Raw genomic sequence first — 18853 nt, forward strand, 5'->3', positions numbered from 1 at the left:
AGATTTTTTTTTTTTTTTTTTTTTTGAGAAAAAAATTTATGGCACAACATCATCGTGTCAAAAGTAGCTTACTACTATTTTTCCCCCTATTTGAATCTTATCACGTTTTTAATATTTTTTGTGAAATCAATAAAACAAATATGGATTCGTCTTATCCATCTAGGAGTAATTTCTTAAAGTCTATCTTTCGTCTTTTAAAAAATATGAACTTCATACATTTTAGGGTTTACTTGAGAGTTTTGGAATATCGGTTATTTGACTTTTTTTTTTTTTTTAAATTGATTTTGAACATTTATGCTTGGACTGATTTTTAGTGATTTCATAGCAAATTTTAAAACAATTCATTCCATGTTTGTGAGTTTATTATGTATCGATTCTGAAATTTATAATTTCTAGTATGAAATTTTTAATATAAATTAATATTTAACTAAAAAAGGTAAAATATATACTTAAAATTTTAAGTTAGTATTTTTTATTTTTAAGTAAATTTTACAACTAAAAGTTAAATTTTGTAATTTTCAATAATTTTTATACATGAGTGAATTTTATACTTTTTATGTTTTTTAGATGTATTTTACTTTATAAACATTTTTTTACACAAAAGTAATTATTTTTTAAGTATAATTTGCTTATAAGTAATTTTTTTTGTTAATGTATTTTTATTTATAGGTTAGTTATGAACAAATTATGTTGGTTGGAAATAATTATTTTATAAAAGGTAAAATTAAAAGAGAATATGATAAGCTACCAAAATTATTTTGGATGGTTTAATAAATCACCCTAAATCAGTGTCTAAAGAATATCAAACGCTAGATAGCCTAGATTTACCAACCCCTCGTAAACGTTGCTAACCAAAATCAATCAAAATGGATAATAATAATAATAATAATAATAATAATAATAATAATAATAATCTCATCATCATCATCATCATCATCCTAAGCAGGCCCTTAAAGTCTATAGGACGAAAGTAGATTTTTCAAGTATCTTATATCAAGATTTGAGGTCCATGTTAAAATGCCAAATTTACTAAAAGGAGTAATCCAAGTTATTGTATATTGGTCTATATTTCAACAATTATTCGATATGGAATTTATCTCTTAATATTTCCCCCCAACACGGTTGTTTGTTTGAGCAAATCAATATTAAAGTTCATGTGCTAATTTTTAGTCTTAATTGAAATCATATAGCTCGTTTGAGTTTAATGACATTTGATATCATGTTAAGATTTGAGATTTCATTTTAATTGATCATCTTGTTAAGGGAAATAACTCAAACCATTATATATTGATAAATATTTACCAAAACTATCCGATGTGAGATTTATTCCATAACATCTTATATGCATTATGCCTATCATCTGAAGAACTTGTATTAATATTATCAATGTCTCAAATCTATGTATAGATTCTGTTCGGTACCCAAATGGGCACAAAAATTTCAACTAATTTTCAGTCAAACATATTATCAACAGAATCCCTAACTGTGAGTTTAATGTTCTGCCCTCTGAATAATGTCGATAAAACCCTTTGGCACAAGGAAAAAAAATACATGGGGGGAATAAATGGAAGACCTCAACCTTGAAAAGACACAAGGTTTTAATATTATGGTTCTAATTGTTAAGATATTTACTTTAGTGGTCAAATTCGCATAAAAGTTCAGTTAGTTATATATAATTGTCAATTACCTGTTTTTACTTTTAATCAAAAAGTTATAAACCTTTCAAAACTATAATACATAAATTAGTTTATTTGTAAAAACACACACACACATACTCAAGACATCATTTATAACTATATTATCCAAAGTAAAGCTATATATCCTCACGAAAATATAATGTGATATTAAATGAAGTAGGTCTTGTATCCATATATTTAAAGCATATCTGGTAGGTTTCTTTATTCATTTGCTTTTTATTTCTAGCGTGTTTGGTAGGTGTATTTTAATCACTTAATTTTTTTATTTACACATTTGTAAAATCTACAACTAATATCCATTTATTTGTATCTAATTATTATTTAAAATGATTATAATTACTTAACAAACAAGCTGATATTAGCAAGCGGACTATGCTACTTATACAATTTTTTTATACATCTGTTGATAGATGATGAGGTGGTATTTGTGTTGGGTCTTGATATGTTCATGAAATCTTGCATGTCAGTTTCTAGTCAAAGGAGTACGTTACATTGGCGGGTACGTTACACAAGCAAGAATTGGGGTCAAAGAAAATTTTCTTTAATGTACAACGTGAGTTGGCAATCCTATCCTCATTTTTTTAATGTACAATGTGAAGATCATGACAATCTGAACCATTTTAGATCCAATTTTCTGGGTATAGATTTTGGATGTCTTCGTTCCTCCTTTCTTGCATGCTCATCTTTGTAACCATCAATGGGAAAATCTTGAGCCAAAGCAAAAAACCACCACTTCCACCTAGTCCATTTTCCTGGCCTATAGTCGGAAACCTTCCTAAAGTGTACGCAAACAAGCCTGTATTCAAATGGGTAGACGGGGTAATGGAAAAACTGAAAACAAATATAGGCTGCATCCGTCTGGGAAGGGTTCATGTAATAGTGGTAGTTTCACCAGAACTCTCCCGAGAATTTCTGCATAAACATGATTCTCTTTTCATGTCAAGACCTATAACCATGGCTACTGAATATGCAAGCCAGGGATTCTTGACAACGGGACTTTCTCCATGGGGAGAACAGTGGAAGAAAATGAAAAGGATTGTCAATCAGGAGTTGTTTAGTCCAACCAGACTTCGGTGGCTACTTAACAAGAGGAATAAAGAAACTGATAATCTTGTTTACTATATATTCAAACGGTGCAATAATCCAGATGGATCAGTAATTAATCTGAGTTTACCAATCAAACATTATGGACCAAATGTAATCAGAAAGATGACTTTTAGCAGAAGATTCTTTGGGGAAGGTGGAGAAAATGGAGGACCAGGTTTTGAAAAAAGCAACATATTCAAGCTCTTTATACAGTGCTCAAACACACGTTAGCGTTTTGCATATCAGATTACGTGCCCTGGTTGAGATGTCTAGATATCGATGGCCATGAAAATAATGTAAGGAACTCCATGAACGTTTTTGACAAATACCATGATCCAATCATAGAAGCCAGAATCAAACAATGGGAAGATGGTAAGAGAAAAGAAGCAGAGGACCTTCTTGACATTATGATAACGCTTAAGGATAAAAGTGGGAAGCAACTTCTGTCGATAAATGAGATCAAAGCTCAATGCAGTGTAATGTCATTTCTGTTGCTTATATATTTTGTGACATGGCAGTTCGTACATAGTTTAATATAATTTTGTTATTTAGGAGTTCTTTTTTGGAGTAGATGGCCCTGCGGCAGGAGCAGAATGGGCGCTGGCAGAAATGATTAATCAACCTGAGATTCTCCAAAAGACAGTCGAGGAAATAGACAGGGTTGAAGGGAAAGACCGATGGATTCAAGAATCGGATGTTCACCAATTAAATTATTTGAAGGCATGAGCAAGAGAAGCTTTCAGGCTGCATCCTCACGTTCCGTTCAATTTGCCGCACCTGTCATTAACAGACATGGAAGTGGGTTTGTTTCGAAAGGCAGCCATGTCTTGTTGAGCCGAATCGGACTGGGTCGTAACCCTGAGACCTAGGAAGAACCCTTGAAATACAATCCAGAGCGGCATTTGGGTGGAAATGTCAGTAAAGTAGATTTGTCAGAACCAAACTTGAGGTTCTCGACTTTTTCTACTGGTAAGCATGCATGTACTGGACAGAGTGTTGGTACACTTTTGACTATAATGGCATTGGGAAACCTGATTCAAGGGTTCACATGGAGCCTACCAACCAATAAGGAGAAGATTGATCTCTCTACATAGGAAGAACTTGTTGGATAATTTAATTTAATTCTTTAAATACCGGATCTTTCATGTTAAATCATCAAGAAATATAATAATTAAAGCAGAAGCATACCTGAATCTGACATGGTTAATGCAATATGGATTTCGCGGTATGATCTTCCAAATCTACACGCAGTCTCCTTTTCCTCTCTGTGATGGGATGCAGTAGAGAATGAACAATAATCTGTTGCGTGTGATCTGGGGACCATAACCTATTTATATGAGGATGCCCTTTGACCTAATTCGGCCCATCATAGAATTAGGACTTGGGCCCGGTCTCTACACATATGTAAACCCATACTTTAATTGGATACATTAAAGCCCAAAACCGAAACCTTATTAGATCACTTTAATCGGGCTCAACCGAATTCGATAGCCTATAATTTAACACACAATTATTCACACATACAAGCCCATCTTTAATTAAAAGTCCTTACAGAACTGACTCTGGCTAAACCTTTGCAGGCACATGCAAGGCCTCGCTTGGATGAGGCGTTGTACCAACTATAAAGAGGTTAAGAAATATGTCAGTTGGAGACATCTAGCTAGCTACTGTAATACCTAAGTACTGCTATAATATCAGATTACTTCATAAATAAATAAAATTGGTATTTCAATATTTCAATAATGCGCGCGGTCTTGTTGCAATTTCTATTTATTTGTGCCTCATTTTATTTTTCTAAGATCTACTTTTCAAAAAATGGGTAGTTGATAAATGGACAATGCTTGTAAATCATATGAGTGTGAGCTTAAAATTAATGTTTGATTTGAAAAATTACGTTTTAGGAGAAAAATTGAAAAGCAAACGAAAGCTAAGAATCAATTCAAACGCAGAATTCATTGTTTAAACACTTAATTTTTATTTAATTACTTGCCAAATATGGTAGTTTATTATTGCTGTAGATAATCAACTTTAGTTGTTTCTCTGAAAGGAATCAACTGGAAGAACGGTCGATTAACTGTTCACTTTTATTTTAGAATTATTTTGTATTTTGAAATCAACATTTGAACATTTGATAAAGTTCTTCATCGTTGTGCCTATATACAAATAATAAAACATATTACTATTAAGTTCGTGTTTGGTACAAAATTTTTTGAAATTCATTTTTCCTAAACTCATTTTCAATTATATATTTTTTCAACAAAATAACTTGTCAGGTGGACCCAAATTTTTTCTCTACTTTTTAATAATACATTCCAAAAAAATCACATTTTACAAAATCTATTTAAAAAAAGGCCCTAAATATTCATTGACACTGTTGTACAAACTATTTCACTTTTATAACAAAATGTAATATTACTGAAATCTTTAAACATCAATCTGATAGATCATTAATCGCACTAACTTCTAATCTTCTACATTGAACTTGAAACAGCAATTCAAAAAATGTCTTTTGCTTCAAATTTTTTGCATCATCTTCTAGCTCCATTGTTCAATAAAAATCGCCATTATCTTATGAAGGCAGACTGACAATTCTTTTCAACGATGATGAAGTTTTGCAAATGTCTAAGCCTCTCAAGTTGTCACTTGTGGGCAAATATCTCATGTTAGTTGCCCTCGGGGTATAGCCTAGTGGTGCAAAGGATAAGAGTAAGGTTATTTCACGCCTTGCTGGTAGTCGCAGTGTGGGGATTCGATTCTTGAAACATGGAATTGGACTCTTTGTAGGCACAATGTACAGACAGCTCTTATTCCCTGGCCTGCGGGGGCACATTCCGCGATTTACCTCCCTCACAAAACTCTAAGGACAGGACGATGGGAGCGTTGGGGTTCACAACTTTTTTTTAAATATCTCATGTTAGTCTCCATTTTCAAAATATTACAAAAGTGGTTCCTTCCTTTGTACTTTCCTGTGACGCGCTTAAGATTGGTCACATAGACGTGAAACATAAAAAGGAGTACAGATAGTCGTTAAAGACATCAAACCCTACTAGAGTTCATAATTGGTAGATTCATATTCCCAGAAATGTTTGAGAGAGAGAGAGAGAAATTCTATAAAATATTTGTAGAACAATTTTACATCAAGTACAGAGAAGTTTCACAAAGTTTTTTGCCAGATGTTAAGTGTCAACACTGCATTAGTTTGTTTTAATCTATTTTTTTATCATCCAATCCAAGCACACCACCCCTCTCCCGGTGAAACTTTCCTGTGAAACATCTTGATACTTACAGTTTGCAAATTTGTTTTAATTCGATGTTCTTGTATTTTAAGATCTTAATCTCTTAGCAGTTTGCAAATTAATGCACGAATTCATTTTGATGTTCTTCTATATATACTAAAAATTTTAAATTAAAAATTTTAAAACTCAAAAATTGAAACTCCACACCGCAAATCATATAGCAAATATTATTTTCATTCATAATTTAAAAAAAAAAGAAAGTATTGGGATTCAATTTTGATTAACCAATTAGGTCTTAGGTTTGCTCCTAATGATCACTAGTTCGAGTAGTAAACTTCGGAATCCCGTGGGATGAGTCGAGGTGCGCGTAAGCTGGTCCAAACATCCACGATTATAAATAAAATAAAATAAAATTTGGATATATGTATATATATATATCACTTCAATCTGATAGAGATGACATAATATAATGTATTTATTTATATTCGCATACTGCTAAACTTTTGCCTTCATTGTAGCTTAACATAAAATACAGAAATACAAATATACTTCATATTCCATCAGACCCTCACTGACCTCCGAAGCTCGCACTACCTAAATGAGCATAACTCTTTTCATTGATCCTCGCGGCAGCCGCAACCGTTGCTGCCACTCCACCCGGATGAGCAGTCAAATTAGGATCATTCCGCAGCTCTGCACTCATAATCCCTTCAGCATCTTCCCTCGTTGCGGCCTTATCCACCGGCAGTTTTGCCTTGGCTCCCTACACACGTCAACAAAGTCAAGAAAAACGTCTTTCTTTTCACCATCTTTCTTGATTTCAAATCACTTACCGCTAAAACTTCTTTGAGTTTGACTTTGTCTTGGTCCCCAATCAATCCATCATTGTACGCTGCAGCAGATTGGGCAGTGGCGGCGAGCCCTCCCGGAGTTATGATGCTAGAACCTGTTGCTCTACATTCTGCAGCCTGTATTGCGGCGGCATCACTATGATTCACCGGCTTATTCCCCGCCGTTTGTACTGAGGCTTCAAGGGCTTCTCCTATGGTTATGGAGGACTGGACTTCGCTTGATTCTGTCATACGTACTATTGGTGTAGATTCAACATACTGTCCCACAACCTATTATTATAAAAAAATAAGAAATAACTTAAAATACTTTTAAGCATAGCTAAACTTTCTGGTGTTGTGGTTTGTGGACGGGGAACGGAAATGCTTAACTTACATGTCCAGCAACTGATTCAGTGATTATACGAGTTCCAGGAGGAAGATCAGTTTCTGTAACAGTAACACCTGCCTCTCCGGCCATGTCGGTGACATCCCGGTGGCGGACAATACCAGCCATTTCGTTATGGAAGGCGGCAGCCTGCATGACGGCGGCCGGACCACCCTTCTGTACCTGACCCAATACGGTGGTTTCAGCCGCCTGCATCATGGCAGCATCTTCGGGCGCAATTGGCTTACTTGCTAGCTCGCCAGAAACTTGAAAAACATCTCCATATTTGACCGGTTCTTGCTCCGCTGCCTGAGGCCTTTTTGGTTGTTCCTGACTCATTTTTGCAGCCCAAATAGCTCTTTTTCTTGGCCGATTATTCGAATTATTGATCAGAAGTGTCTGCAAAACAATTTGTACATGTATAGGTGACTGGAGTAAAGAGGTGATGACACATCGATAATTTATGTCACGTGGCATCGGGCCAGTTATATGAGCTGGAATTACGGTTACACGTGGCAGATTTGGAGGTTAAGTGTAAGCTAGGGAGTATTGGGAGGCAAAGGCGAGGCTGCACCAACTTGAACACCTACAGGTGCTATAATTCAATTGTGTCAGAGAGGTGAAATTCGTTTGGTCCCTATTTTGTTAAAAAATTAATGGGTGAAATAATATTTTTTTGAAAAATGAGTGATTATAAAAGAAAGAAAAATTTTCAATTTATGTGTAATATTCTTTTATAAAAAATTGTGTGGTTGAAATTAGAAAAGAAAAAATGAAATGGAATGGAATGAAAATTAATTAGGGCCAAACGGATGTGTGTAACGATAAACAGACAAGCAGAAAGACAGACAATAAAAAACAGGCTGATGTGTCAGCAAGTTATTGTCTTTTTTTTTTTTTTAAATAAAATTGGTTAGCCCAAAAATTTTGACATTCCTGTTGATGGACCCTCACATTGCGCATGGGTCATGTGTGAATTTAAAAAAATGCCGACTCCCATGTCTATGTGTTCGATCACTCCCTATGTCATATTGTCATCCTTTATATTCGTGTAGCAAAACTCTCTTTCTTTTTTTTTTTTAAACTCTCTACGTGTGCAACCTATTTTTAACTTATTTCTGTAACCAAACTCATCTTTTGTTGATTGTTTTAAGTAATTTTATGAACTTAATCTACATTCTCTGTGTACACCTTCGATGACATTTCAATAGTTATCAAAATTGAGATAACTGAATGTTTAAGCAATAGACAAATCAATGGTACAATTGTGTGCCACGTGATGAAATATAAACTAGAATAACCATAAAGTATAGAAAAATTCAATTTAATGATTTTAATAAACTGACACATGTTAATGATTGGTAAGCATTTACTTTTTATTCGTACATTTCATAACATCTACAAGTACCATATTAACCAATGACACTCGATGAAATCTTGAAAAGTATACTTGCTAACAAAAGATGTAAAACTCACTAACAGGTAAAGAAGCAAGGCATCTAGACTCGACAAGTATTCCTTCAAATATAATGTAACCACTCACTCATAAATATGCTAACTGTACAACTACTGTTGGGCATAAGACAAGTTTTCCTGTTCGGTACATCTTATACCTGTGATTATCGCATTTCTGGAATCACCAGTGTGCGCCTATTTGGGGCACGATATTAAAGCGTAAATGATAAAATGACAGTACAATGAATGAAAGTTTTAACACATCTTTCTTATTAATACTCCACCTTACCAAAGCCATTTCATACTACAATACAGATATAGATTAACCATGGCCATTTATTACAACATATTTCTTTCCTGAACATAAACTATGGTACAGCAAATTTCATGACCAAAAGACACCAAAATAGGAATTCATATATCCCTAAATAGAGTAGTTTGCCGTTCAACATGTACTACGTAACAACCAATGAGCTTCAATGGTTGCATTACACCACACAGAAGCATGTGCATTTAGAAGGGCACCAAATTTATTGAACGGAGCTCTAGCCAGAGACCTCCAATCCATTCCCTGCAGAGCAATAATTCAATGGAACAAATTAAAACGTGATTCTCATGTTTTTGGACATTCAATACAATCAAATCTGTTTCTTGGGCTACGACTGTCTAGAACCAATACAGTAAAGGAAAACATACCATCTGGATCAAAGAAAAATGCCTGCTTGGTCTTTCCATCTGGGTGCGCCCTCTCATATACGTCAATTCCTTTTTCCTGCTAGGAAAGATGAAGCAAATCTTAATAAAACTAGAATGAAAAATGTGAACTTGTGTTAAGCTCTTTTTCATCCTTTCCTTTTTCCTACAGGAACTTCCTTTCATTGATTTCCCCCAAGAAGCCCTCAGCTTGTTTTTTAATTTATATAAATAGCAACAACAAACTAAGCCTCGTTCGTGTAAGTAGCAAGAAGAACCGGTGACAAAGGAATTAGAACCAACGACTCAAGTTGAGTGAAGCAGATTTTGGTACTTGGGTCAAGGGAACAGTGACAACTGGGTCAGGGATAGTTGAACAGTGGCATCATATTTGGGAGAGAGAGACTTCTTAAGTCTCTACCAAAAATGGCGCCGATGGTTGTGCCGCTGGGACAAGGGATTTCGTTTGATACTCAGGAATGGGAGTTGGATGGTATATTGGTATTGGCTGTAGGAATGAGCAGTGGGACCTGGAATGGAGAGAGTAGTGTCCATCCCAAGAATCGACCGGCAGATGTGTCTTCTCCAAGCCCAGTAAAGCAGAACTCAAGAGACCATGTTATAGTGAAAGAAGGGTATTGGATAGAGGTGGTTGGGTGATGCAGATACTGATGCAGGATAAAGAAAAGGGCAGCAAGAAAGGGAAAGAAACCGGAAAGAATGAGGGAAAAGGGAAAGAAACCGGAAAGAATGAGGGAAGAAATCGGAGAAAAAACAGAAATTCAAGAAGAAAGGGAAAGGGAGAAAGAAACGTCACAACCAATTTCAATTCATCATTACATGGCAAACTAAATTTAAATAACAAAGTAAAACCGAGAGGGCCAAGCCAACTAAATAATAGTCCAATTAAAATAAACAAAATAAATAAGAATCCAAATAAAAATAAAAATAAATATAAGTGGATGTCCTCGTCAACTATTCCAAGGTGGAAGAAAACTCGACCCTGTCGAGTGGATAGATCACAAGAGGCTATAGTCAATCTGATGCCCAAGATACTTCAAGCATACCACAAAAGATCTTTTTGACGAACCAAGTAACAAAATTTCATGATTGATAGTAATGAAAGCCGTAGCTTATTCCCAAGAATATGATCTAATCAAGGGGGACGATCTTTCCTTCTAACCAAGTATTGATACTGGACTCCAAATAACCAATACTCATGTACCTCATCTCTAAGATTTTCATATGATTGTACATAATGAGGAGCACAAGAAGCACATCAACCTACCCAACAAATGAGTACCGATTCTCTCCATCAATTGTTAACACAACCCGTACATTTAAAATAACATCAATTTTATCTTTGTGTGTTGTGATGAGTGTTATTGGAGTAAAAATGGTAGTATATGTAGGTTTGGTGGTCCACATAAAAGTTGAAAAAGATCATCAAAACAATAAAAACGACCTTTGTAAGTAATTAAGTCTTCAACAGTTAAAACGGAGTGGTGGCCAAAATGTGATAAAAAATCAATGACACATGTATTTGTACTAACATGCTTTCGAATTTCATAAGGACCAACACTGCAGCCTTGCAATATAAAATAATTCCCAATATTAAATTCAAAATTTTGCTTATGCAAATTAGCTTGAAGTTGATATAATGCATTACTTGCTTCAAGTTGTTTATTGATCTCAATATGCAAGTTATAAAGATGTGTTACAACTACTACAACTGACATAGACACATTAACATGTGGATACATGGGAATAAGATCTAAAATTATCCTAGATTCATAACCATGAATAACTTCAAAGGAACTTGTACTTATAGACCGATTCACAAAATTGTTATATATAATTTGCATTGTTGGGAGGATCAAATTCCAATTCCGAAGATTTTCCTTGAAAATGGCATGATTACATAAATCATCAGTACCTTTAAGTTGGATAAGAGTATGACGCACAACTTTTGACTTAGAGGTATCGGGAACAAGGGGTACAATACATAGATTCATAGGAAAAGTTCGAATACTATCTAAGGAAGTGTTCTCACTATCATCAAAGTCATCAAATTCTTCAAGTTTAGGTTCATAGATTTGATCTTCTAATCGCTCATCTAGTATATTCATTCGTTCTTCAATGACTAACGTTTGACTAGGATATTTGAGAGAACTGTGACCAAAATCCTACGTTGTAGCACCGTAACTGAGGAGTCATTGGAGTTTCAAAATCTTAAACCTTATTTTCCAACAAAGGATGAGCATTAGATGGGGAAGGTCCTACAAAGGACTTAACAGGAGGAGGTGGCATCGATATGGGAGGAATACTAGACGGGGAAGGCTCTACGTAGAAGGGACTTAATAGAAGGAGGTGGCGCTGATGAGATGGGTGAATGATAGTGACTAGGCTTTTCATATGGGGTACTAATAAGTAACTCGCAGTCCCGGGCTAAAGAGTAAGCGTGATCAAGAATTGTGACACCTTAAAAGAAAAGCTCACACCTAAGTTCATCTCTTAGACCTTATATAAACCTACTCAAAGTTAAGGTCTCATCCTCAATGACATGACATTTCATTCAAAATTCCTCAAATTGAACAATATACTCAATCACTAACTGATTCACTTGTTTAAGGGCAATCCATTGATTAAGAACTTCAAAATCTAAGCAACCATCAAAAGTAGGAGTGTCTAATTTAATGTCTCTAAAGAAACTCTCCTTATGAGGAGGAAGAGAATGAGTATCGTGCAGGTCATAGGCCCTTTCTTTCCCACGAACTTGATCCCTATCACTACGATTGTATCGAAAATATTTTCGACCTCCTTGTCGATGACAATAACGTCTATTATGGGATATTTCAGAATTATCCACGTTGATCAAATAAGGGATTTGCTTAAAATTGTTCAAATTAGCAGAGAGGGCCTTACTCTCTTCAAGAGTAGCAATCATTTGGGTTTGGATAGCTGCTATTTGTCAGGTGAGTGCATCAAATAGTAAAAGTTCCATGGAGGAGGTACTGAAACTAGAAGTGATAAGACGATCACTATGCAACTGCATGCACTGTATTACAAGCTAAATAACGTGCAATGAAGAAATCAATAAAACACATGTACAAGTAACGAAACTAACAACTTGAGCTCTATTTTTTATTTTTTTGGTATCAAGCAAATCCAAATATTGCAAACTAATATTGTTGATACATGTAAAATAACAAAGCAAGGGTGGCGATTGTAAAGGTATTGATGTGTCGTCAGTGGAAAAACGAATGGTTGCAGTGGCTAGCAAGCTAGTAGAATTTCTGGGTTACTATGATGTCGAAGGTAGATGTAAAGTTACTGCATGGGTCGCCTGTTATAAGCAGGCAACATGAGTTGGGTGGTGATGTCGGTGGCTGGCGGGTTGGATTTGCAGCTAGATTCAGAGACGGTGCAAGATGGTGGCGAGAATTGTGGTGTTGGCTGTCGCGAATGAAGTTGGGAGTGTATGTCGATGATTGATGTGGTCGTGGAAATTTGGATTGCCAGTAATGAAGGTGTCGTCGGCATGGGTGGCGTCGACGGGAGTAGTGGCCGACTGGATGCCGACGGGGAGCGATGCACCGGTGTCGTGGAGATATAGGCCTGCTGGGTTATTGACGGGGAAGAAGATGTTCAAGTATTGGGTTGGTGTAATTGGGGAAAATGGGTGTGGGCTGTGTAGTGTTGTATGTATTTGGGCTTTGGTGAGTGATATCATATATGGGCTTGGGTGTGGTATTGGGACATGGAGAATTGAAATTGGACCGCGAGAATTGGGTATTGGAAGATAGAAATTGGTTTTATGGACCTGCAATTACTAGGTTTAGGCTATTTGTGATATAGGGATAAATATTGGGCTTGGAGATTTGTGGATAATTGGATGTGGGAGCTGATTGGGTTTGGTTTAGACTTGATATTCTAGAGCATGTATAGCAGCACACTTGCTTGGCAGCAGAAAAAAGAACAGGGTGTGACTCTGTTTTTAGATTTTTTATTTTTTATTTTCATTTTTTCCATAAACTGATGAAACACAAACGGAACTTTTTTCCCCATGTGTGAACAGTAACTCTTCTTTTTTTTTTTTTTAACTGGGAAAGAAAATTGAAAAGAACGGTTGCCTCGCAACAAATTCTTTTGTTTGCGTTGTTCTACAAGATTTTTTTTTTTTTTTTTTGGAAGAGGATAGGAAGAAATTTTTTTGGATGTAGATGAGAAATTACCCAAGTTTCAACTTTGATACCAAATTTGATGTAGGATAAAGAAAATGGCAGTAAGAAAGGGAAAGAAATCAAAGAAGCAGCAGAAATTTCGGCAGAAGTTCCAGGGGAAAGGGGAAGAAGGAGACACCACAACCAATTTCAATTCATCATAATCATCAACTGTCTCAATTACATAACAAACTAGGTTTAAATAACAAAGCAAAACCATAAAGAGAGGGCCAAGTCTACTAAATAATAGTCCAACCAAAATAAACAAAATAAATAAGAATCCAAATAAAAATAAATATAAGTGGATGTCATTATCAGATACAAAGGCATGGTTCATTACACGAGGCAAACACCAGATGGCGAATAATTAATCACTACTTAGGAATTGGGCCATGCAACTTGCTACTGGGTTTAATTTTAATTTGCTGGGCTATTTCTATTCTATTGCGTGCTTTATTTTGCAGTTAAGTAAAAGAAGAGACTGCTTCATTGTTTGGGGGTTGTTAAAGACCGCTTCACTGTTTGGGTGTTGTTCATTATTTCCGACAAAAAACATTGTGTAACGATCCAACCTCTGTGTTCAAGTCATTAACTTACGTACTATTCACTCTGGAAGAGCTTGAGTCCATCTTAGCCATTCTGTACCGTCTCTAAGATTCGAACCCACGACATTTCCTTTAAGATAAATTTAAGTTGAATCTTGGTGCCTTGACGGCCGGGAACTAGGCATGGGATGTTACAAAAAATGCGAGGCAAATTGTTCAATAGTTACCAGGATTCAACTTAAGTCTATCTTAAAGGAAATGTCAAAGGTTCAAATAATGGGGATTTGACAAAAATCCGTGATAAGATAAGATTGACTCGAACTCTCCCATAGGGGACAGTGCGTAAGTTAATGGCTTGATACACAGGCCAGGTCGTTACACATTGAGCTTCGTCACTTTCTCTGATATTCTTTGTTTCGTAATTTCCACTGCACCATTGAGTAAAGTTTCAATTTCTCCACAAGAAGATGATTAAGCTACAAATTTGAAGGAAAAATTAACTAAAATGATGGAGGGGAAAAATTGAAAGTTCTCGAAATTCAGTGGGGGCAATTCCACAACATCAAACAAGTTGCAGCATGATTAAACCAAGCAGTCTCTTTGGACTTGCCTATGATGTAAATTGTGAAAGTTCTATGAAATTCTTCATCCTGACTAGCCCCTAGGATATTAAAATTATGAAGATGTAACTATAAATTCCGAATCATAAAGAACTTCATCATACACATCATCCAAAAGGAGGTGAATACTTGTGTATTTGAAGGATGATATTGCAGCAAGAGCAATGGATTTAGCTGGAGTACGTCCAAGGAAGGTAATGTTGCTGCAGTTTCTAGCTTCTCATCTGGTATGGGTACAGCTTGAACTGTATACATTATTACAGAAACTAGAAGGTCTCATAACACTCTGGACAAACTAAGCCGGAAGAACGCAATATACAAAACAATGATCCGTATGAATCTTGTTTACACCAAGGCAAAAGCACACATTCGCGTAAATTATACACTTTTCAGATCTGAAGGCTTCCTTCAATTAACAAAGAGCAGAGTTTCAAACTTGAAGACAGCCAACATGCATATGACCTTAGCCCCAAATGCCAACTCCATCTCAGATTGACTGAGTGAAGGATCTATCTATGTTGGAAGTCCAAGCATAAGAAGAAAAACTCTCTCTCTCTCCCCCCCCCCCCTTAAATTTCCGTGCAAGTGTGGTTTAGCAAAGGATTTGCCGATAATCAAATTCAGACAAGACACCTAACTAACTAGGCCTTCTTGACTACCAACAAAGCACCGTGAAAGTCACCTACTTGAAGAGAGGTGGTTGAAAATCTTACAGCAGTTGATTTTGAGGATTTAGTTCTCGTTGGATTGTTTCCAAATTCAAACCAAAGAAATGTGACGAAAAGTTACACTGAACTGTTCCATACATGAGCCCAAATAGCCTAAACTCTCAAGTGCCAACAAAACTTCAGCATGATCCTTAATCAAAGAACTCATTTTCTTACTTCAAAAACAAATTCTTTGACAATCTGAAGCAACACATTAACTTGCAAAAAGTCCATAGCCTGGAAGAGTTCAAAAACGACCATTCGAATTCAGAATACATAGTCAAGTATTGAGTGGCTAGATTTTTAATGGTGGACAGCTAAACTCCGTTGCATTCACCAGAAACAATAAAGCCGAAATACTCATATTACCAAAATAACAATCCCGTCCTAATTTAATCCAAATAAATTTCTTATTCTATATCTTGACTATACTTCTATAAATTATACCAGACAATGCTAATTGCCTGAATCCAAATCTAACATCGATGTCTCTATTAATAAATAGGAATTGATTGCATCAGGGATATATATAATCATAATTGCCGAGTATGTTAACCAATAATAACCGCACCTTAAGGCTCTGAATAAAGGAGTCGAAATTGGACACAGAGAAGCAGATATGGTGACCTCTGGGGAGATTCTTGGGGTCTGCCAATGCTGATGTGGCACTCCACGGTCCTTCTGGAAGTTTAGTATTGGGATCCCTATCTATGAGGTGAAGATAAAAGGATGAACCCAACTTCAACCATATAACTTCAAATTCAAATTTTGGACTCTTCACTTGCTCAAAACCAAATACCTGTAAAAACCCACGATTCAAAATCATATATTGTTTCAGTTTTTATTTTTTTTTTCCCCATAAAATATGAAGAGAATGTTAATGGTAAAATACCACCTTGCACAAAAACAAATCAATCCTTGGACCATCCTTTAAGTACGATATCAAAGCTTGAAAAATTAAATGAGCAAAGATTGGGATTTTCAAGCAAGCCACCATTTGTTAGACGTGTTAAACATCAAATTTCACATCCCTAAACTATGAAAACAATAGTCAAGTTATGACAGACTAGACTATGCTTCTTATCACGGAACCCTAAATAAAATAGAGAAATCCAAAATACAAAGTACTGAATCTTAAAGAATACAAAAACTTAAAACCCACAATTCAAAAATAAACACCTTCCATTTCAATTGGTGTTCTTGTTGATAAATCAACAAGAATTTTTAAAAACACAGACGTATTTTATATAGTGATGGAGTTGGGAAAAGTATAATTAAAATGATTGTGGGGGAAAGAGAACAAACCTCTATGTAGAACTGAGCAAGGCGTTTAATGTCAGTGGATTCCCTGGACACATGATTCAGGCAAGCTCCCATTGCCGCTGCCATTTTTTTTGCGGGTGAGTTTTTTTTTTTTTTTTTTGGTGGTGGTTGCTGTTTTCTACTTGGTATGGAACTCTGCCGTTTTCTAGTGACTTCGCTTACTTCGTGGAGCAATAGATGCCGACTTTTTAGCTCTCGTTTGGATTCATTAAATTACATTATATTAGATTTCATTTTTCTTCATGTAATCCACTCATTTATAAATAAAAAAAATAAAAAAAAAATTTACTATTCCACTCATTTCATTTCTATAAACAATAAAATTACTTGTACAAAATTGGATTACAAAAGTTGAATTACAAAGTGTGTTGGCAATATCAAGGCCATTGATTTGAAATGATTTAAAAATTTATTTTTAAAATAATTGGTGTAAATGTTATTTTGTCAACCAATTTTGTAACTCACCTTTGTAAGTGTAGCATTGTTCTTCCATAAAATGGGGTCAAACGGAGGACATCTGCTTTTTCTTTTGGTAAATTTGCTTTGGTCCGTAACCTATTATCCCATTAGCAAGTTGGTCCTCAAACTTAAAAAAAATGCATGATAGTCTTGAAAATGTGCACAAGCTAAAGAAAAGTGCTATGTGGATTGAAACAAGCATCTAAAGCATGGAATAGTGAAACTGACACCTACTTTGTAGAAAACGGATTTGAGAAAAGCATAATCGAGCCTAAGTTACATGTGAAAAGATAAGAGGATGGTTGATATTCTTATTGTGATATTTTATGTTGATGATTTGTGTTGCCAATGCTGAAATGATTGAAAATTTTAAAAAAGAAATGATAATGAGTATGAAATGATTAATCTTTGGGAAAGCTACGTCATTTTCTCCAAATAACATTCATTCTACAGCAGTAAAAAAGTTCTCAAATGCATTCAAGGTACCGTGAGTTATGGAATTCAAAATTTCAAAAGTTCTCCGATAAAGTTAATTGGATTCTATGATAGTGATTTGAGAGGTTGTGTAGATGACGTAAAAGGCACCTTTAGTTATGCATTTCATATTGGGCCAAGTGTATTTTCTTGATCCTCAAGGAAGCAACAGTCAGTTGCTCAATTATCAGCGGAAGCTGAATTTATTTTAACTGCACTTGACATATCTCAAGCATTTTGGCTGAAAATAATTTTTGAAGATCTTGGTGAAAAGAAAAGGAAGGTCATGGAATATTTTTGACAACAAATCAGCGATAACAATGACAAGGAATCACATTTTTTATAGAAGAGTCAGACATATTGTAATTAAGCATCACTTTATCATAGATGCAAAAGACACATAAAATTGGATTAGGTTGTTTTGTAAGAGTTAAGATTGAACATGTCATTAATTGAATTAATGTAGCTTTCTAAATATTAAAAAAAATTGTAATACGAAACCCGAGAACCGTATGGAATCGAATCCAAACAGTTCCATAATTAAATTTGGACCTGACGATTCCATTTACTAAATATCCAAAAATTTCGGATCCGATTTGATTCTCATTAGAATTGAACCGAACCGGATCATGCTCATCCCTAATAAATTGTGTCATGGTCACTTCTTCACAATCTTTAGCAATAGTAAACATCATCCTTGGCGTGACTTGATCACCACTGCTCCACTTTTGCATTATTTCATCTCGACAGTTACACTTAATTAGTATGACACAACCACCACAGATGCACCTCAATGCGACTCTAGGACCACAACTGCACCTCAGAGTTTGAAATTGTCATCATCCTTTATTAATCCTATAATATAAATCATGAGCACTAATACTACTTGTTGTAAGAAATTGCCCAAAACACGTGGCAAATGCAGCAGAAACGAGAAGCAAGCAATATGAATACAATAAATGAGTAAATGCCGATTAAACAAATCAATTCTCTAAACAAAATGTTAGCTGCAAATGTGCTCTCTCTCTCTCTCTCTCTCTCTCTCAACTTTTCCCTATACAAAACTAGAATGCTCAACGTGCACTACACACACATGCATACCATTTGCCACTATGTGGAA

At 35.3% G+C, this 18853-nt stretch overlaps 3 protein-coding genes across 3 annotated transcripts in view; 1 reads left to right on the forward strand and 2 right to left on the reverse strand.

The window, feature by feature from the left end:
- LOC111406554 (isoleucine N-monooxygenase 2-like) overlaps positions 1-3509 on the forward strand; it is a 12741-nt gene extending 9232 nt beyond the window's left edge. Inside the window, exons 4-8 of the mRNA XM_023035959.1 lie at positions 1924-1931; positions 2108-2196; positions 2322-2958; positions 3057-3259; positions 3336-3509. Coding sequence (XP_022891727.1) covers positions 1924-1931; positions 2108-2196; positions 2322-2958; positions 3057-3259; positions 3336-3509 — 1111 coding nt within the window. The remainder of the gene's footprint in view (positions 1-1923; positions 1932-2107; positions 2197-2321; positions 2959-3056; positions 3260-3335) is intronic.
- Positions 3510-6474: 2965 nt separating this feature from the next.
- Positions 6475-7610, reverse strand: LOC111406955 (late embryogenesis abundant protein D-34-like). Its single transcript, XM_023036306.1, has 3 exons — positions 7244-7610; positions 6853-7140; positions 6475-6782 (listed from the first exon to the last, which is right to left on the reverse strand). Exons 1-3 carry the CDS (start codon positions 7571-7573, stop codon positions 6588-6590), a joined length of 813 nt encoding a protein of 270 aa, XP_022892074.1. The 5' UTR covers positions 7574-7610; the 3' UTR covers positions 6475-6587.
- A 1322-nt stretch (positions 7611-8932) lies between these two features.
- LOC111405541 (lactoylglutathione lyase-like) lies at positions 8933-16975 on the reverse strand. The gene is made up of 4 exons (XM_023034481.1): positions 16783-16975; positions 16049-16276; positions 9386-9461; positions 8933-9260 (listed from the first exon to the last, which is right to left on the reverse strand). The coding sequence occupies exons 1-4, from the start codon at positions 16864-16866 to the stop codon at positions 9235-9237; spliced, it is 414 nt and encodes a 137-aa protein (XP_022890249.1). The 5' UTR covers positions 16867-16975; the 3' UTR covers positions 8933-9234.
- Between the last annotated feature and the right edge of the window lie 1878 nt (positions 16976-18853).

The sequence above is a fragment of the Olea europaea genome, chromosome 12 (assembly GCF_002742605.1).
Source record: "Olea europaea var. sylvestris chromosome 12, O_europaea_v1, whole genome shotgun sequence".
In the NCBI taxonomy this organism is placed as follows: domain Eukaryota; kingdom Viridiplantae; phylum Streptophyta; class Magnoliopsida; order Lamiales; family Oleaceae; genus Olea; species Olea europaea.

Bases quoted from the DNA above. Each gene is read 5' to 3' on its own strand.
- LOC111406955 (XM_023036306.1), bottom strand. From the start codon at position 7,573: ATGAGTCAGGAACAACCAAAAAGGCCTCAGGCAGCGGAGCAAGAACCG. The intron at 7,141-7,243 runs GTAAGTTAAGCA...TTATAATAATAG, and splicing joins CTGAATCAGTTGCTGGACAT to GTTGTGGGACAGTATGTTGA. The intron at 6,783-6,852 runs GTAAGTGATTTG...TGACGTGTGTAG, and splicing joins AACTCAAAGAAGTTTTAGCG to GGAGCCAAGGCAAAACTGCC.
- LOC111405541 (XM_023034481.1), bottom strand. From the start codon at position 16,866: ATGGCAGCGGCAATGGGAGCTTGCCTGAATCATGTGTCCAGGGAATCC. The intron at 16,277-16,782 runs GTTTGTTCTCTT...GGGTTTTTACAG, and splicing joins TTGCTCAGTTCTACATAGAG to GTATTTGGTTTTGAGCAAGT. The intron at 9,462-16,048 runs GTGCGGTTATTA...CTTTCCTAGCAG, and splicing joins CCTTTATTCAGAGCCTTAAG to GAAAAAGGAATTGACGTATA.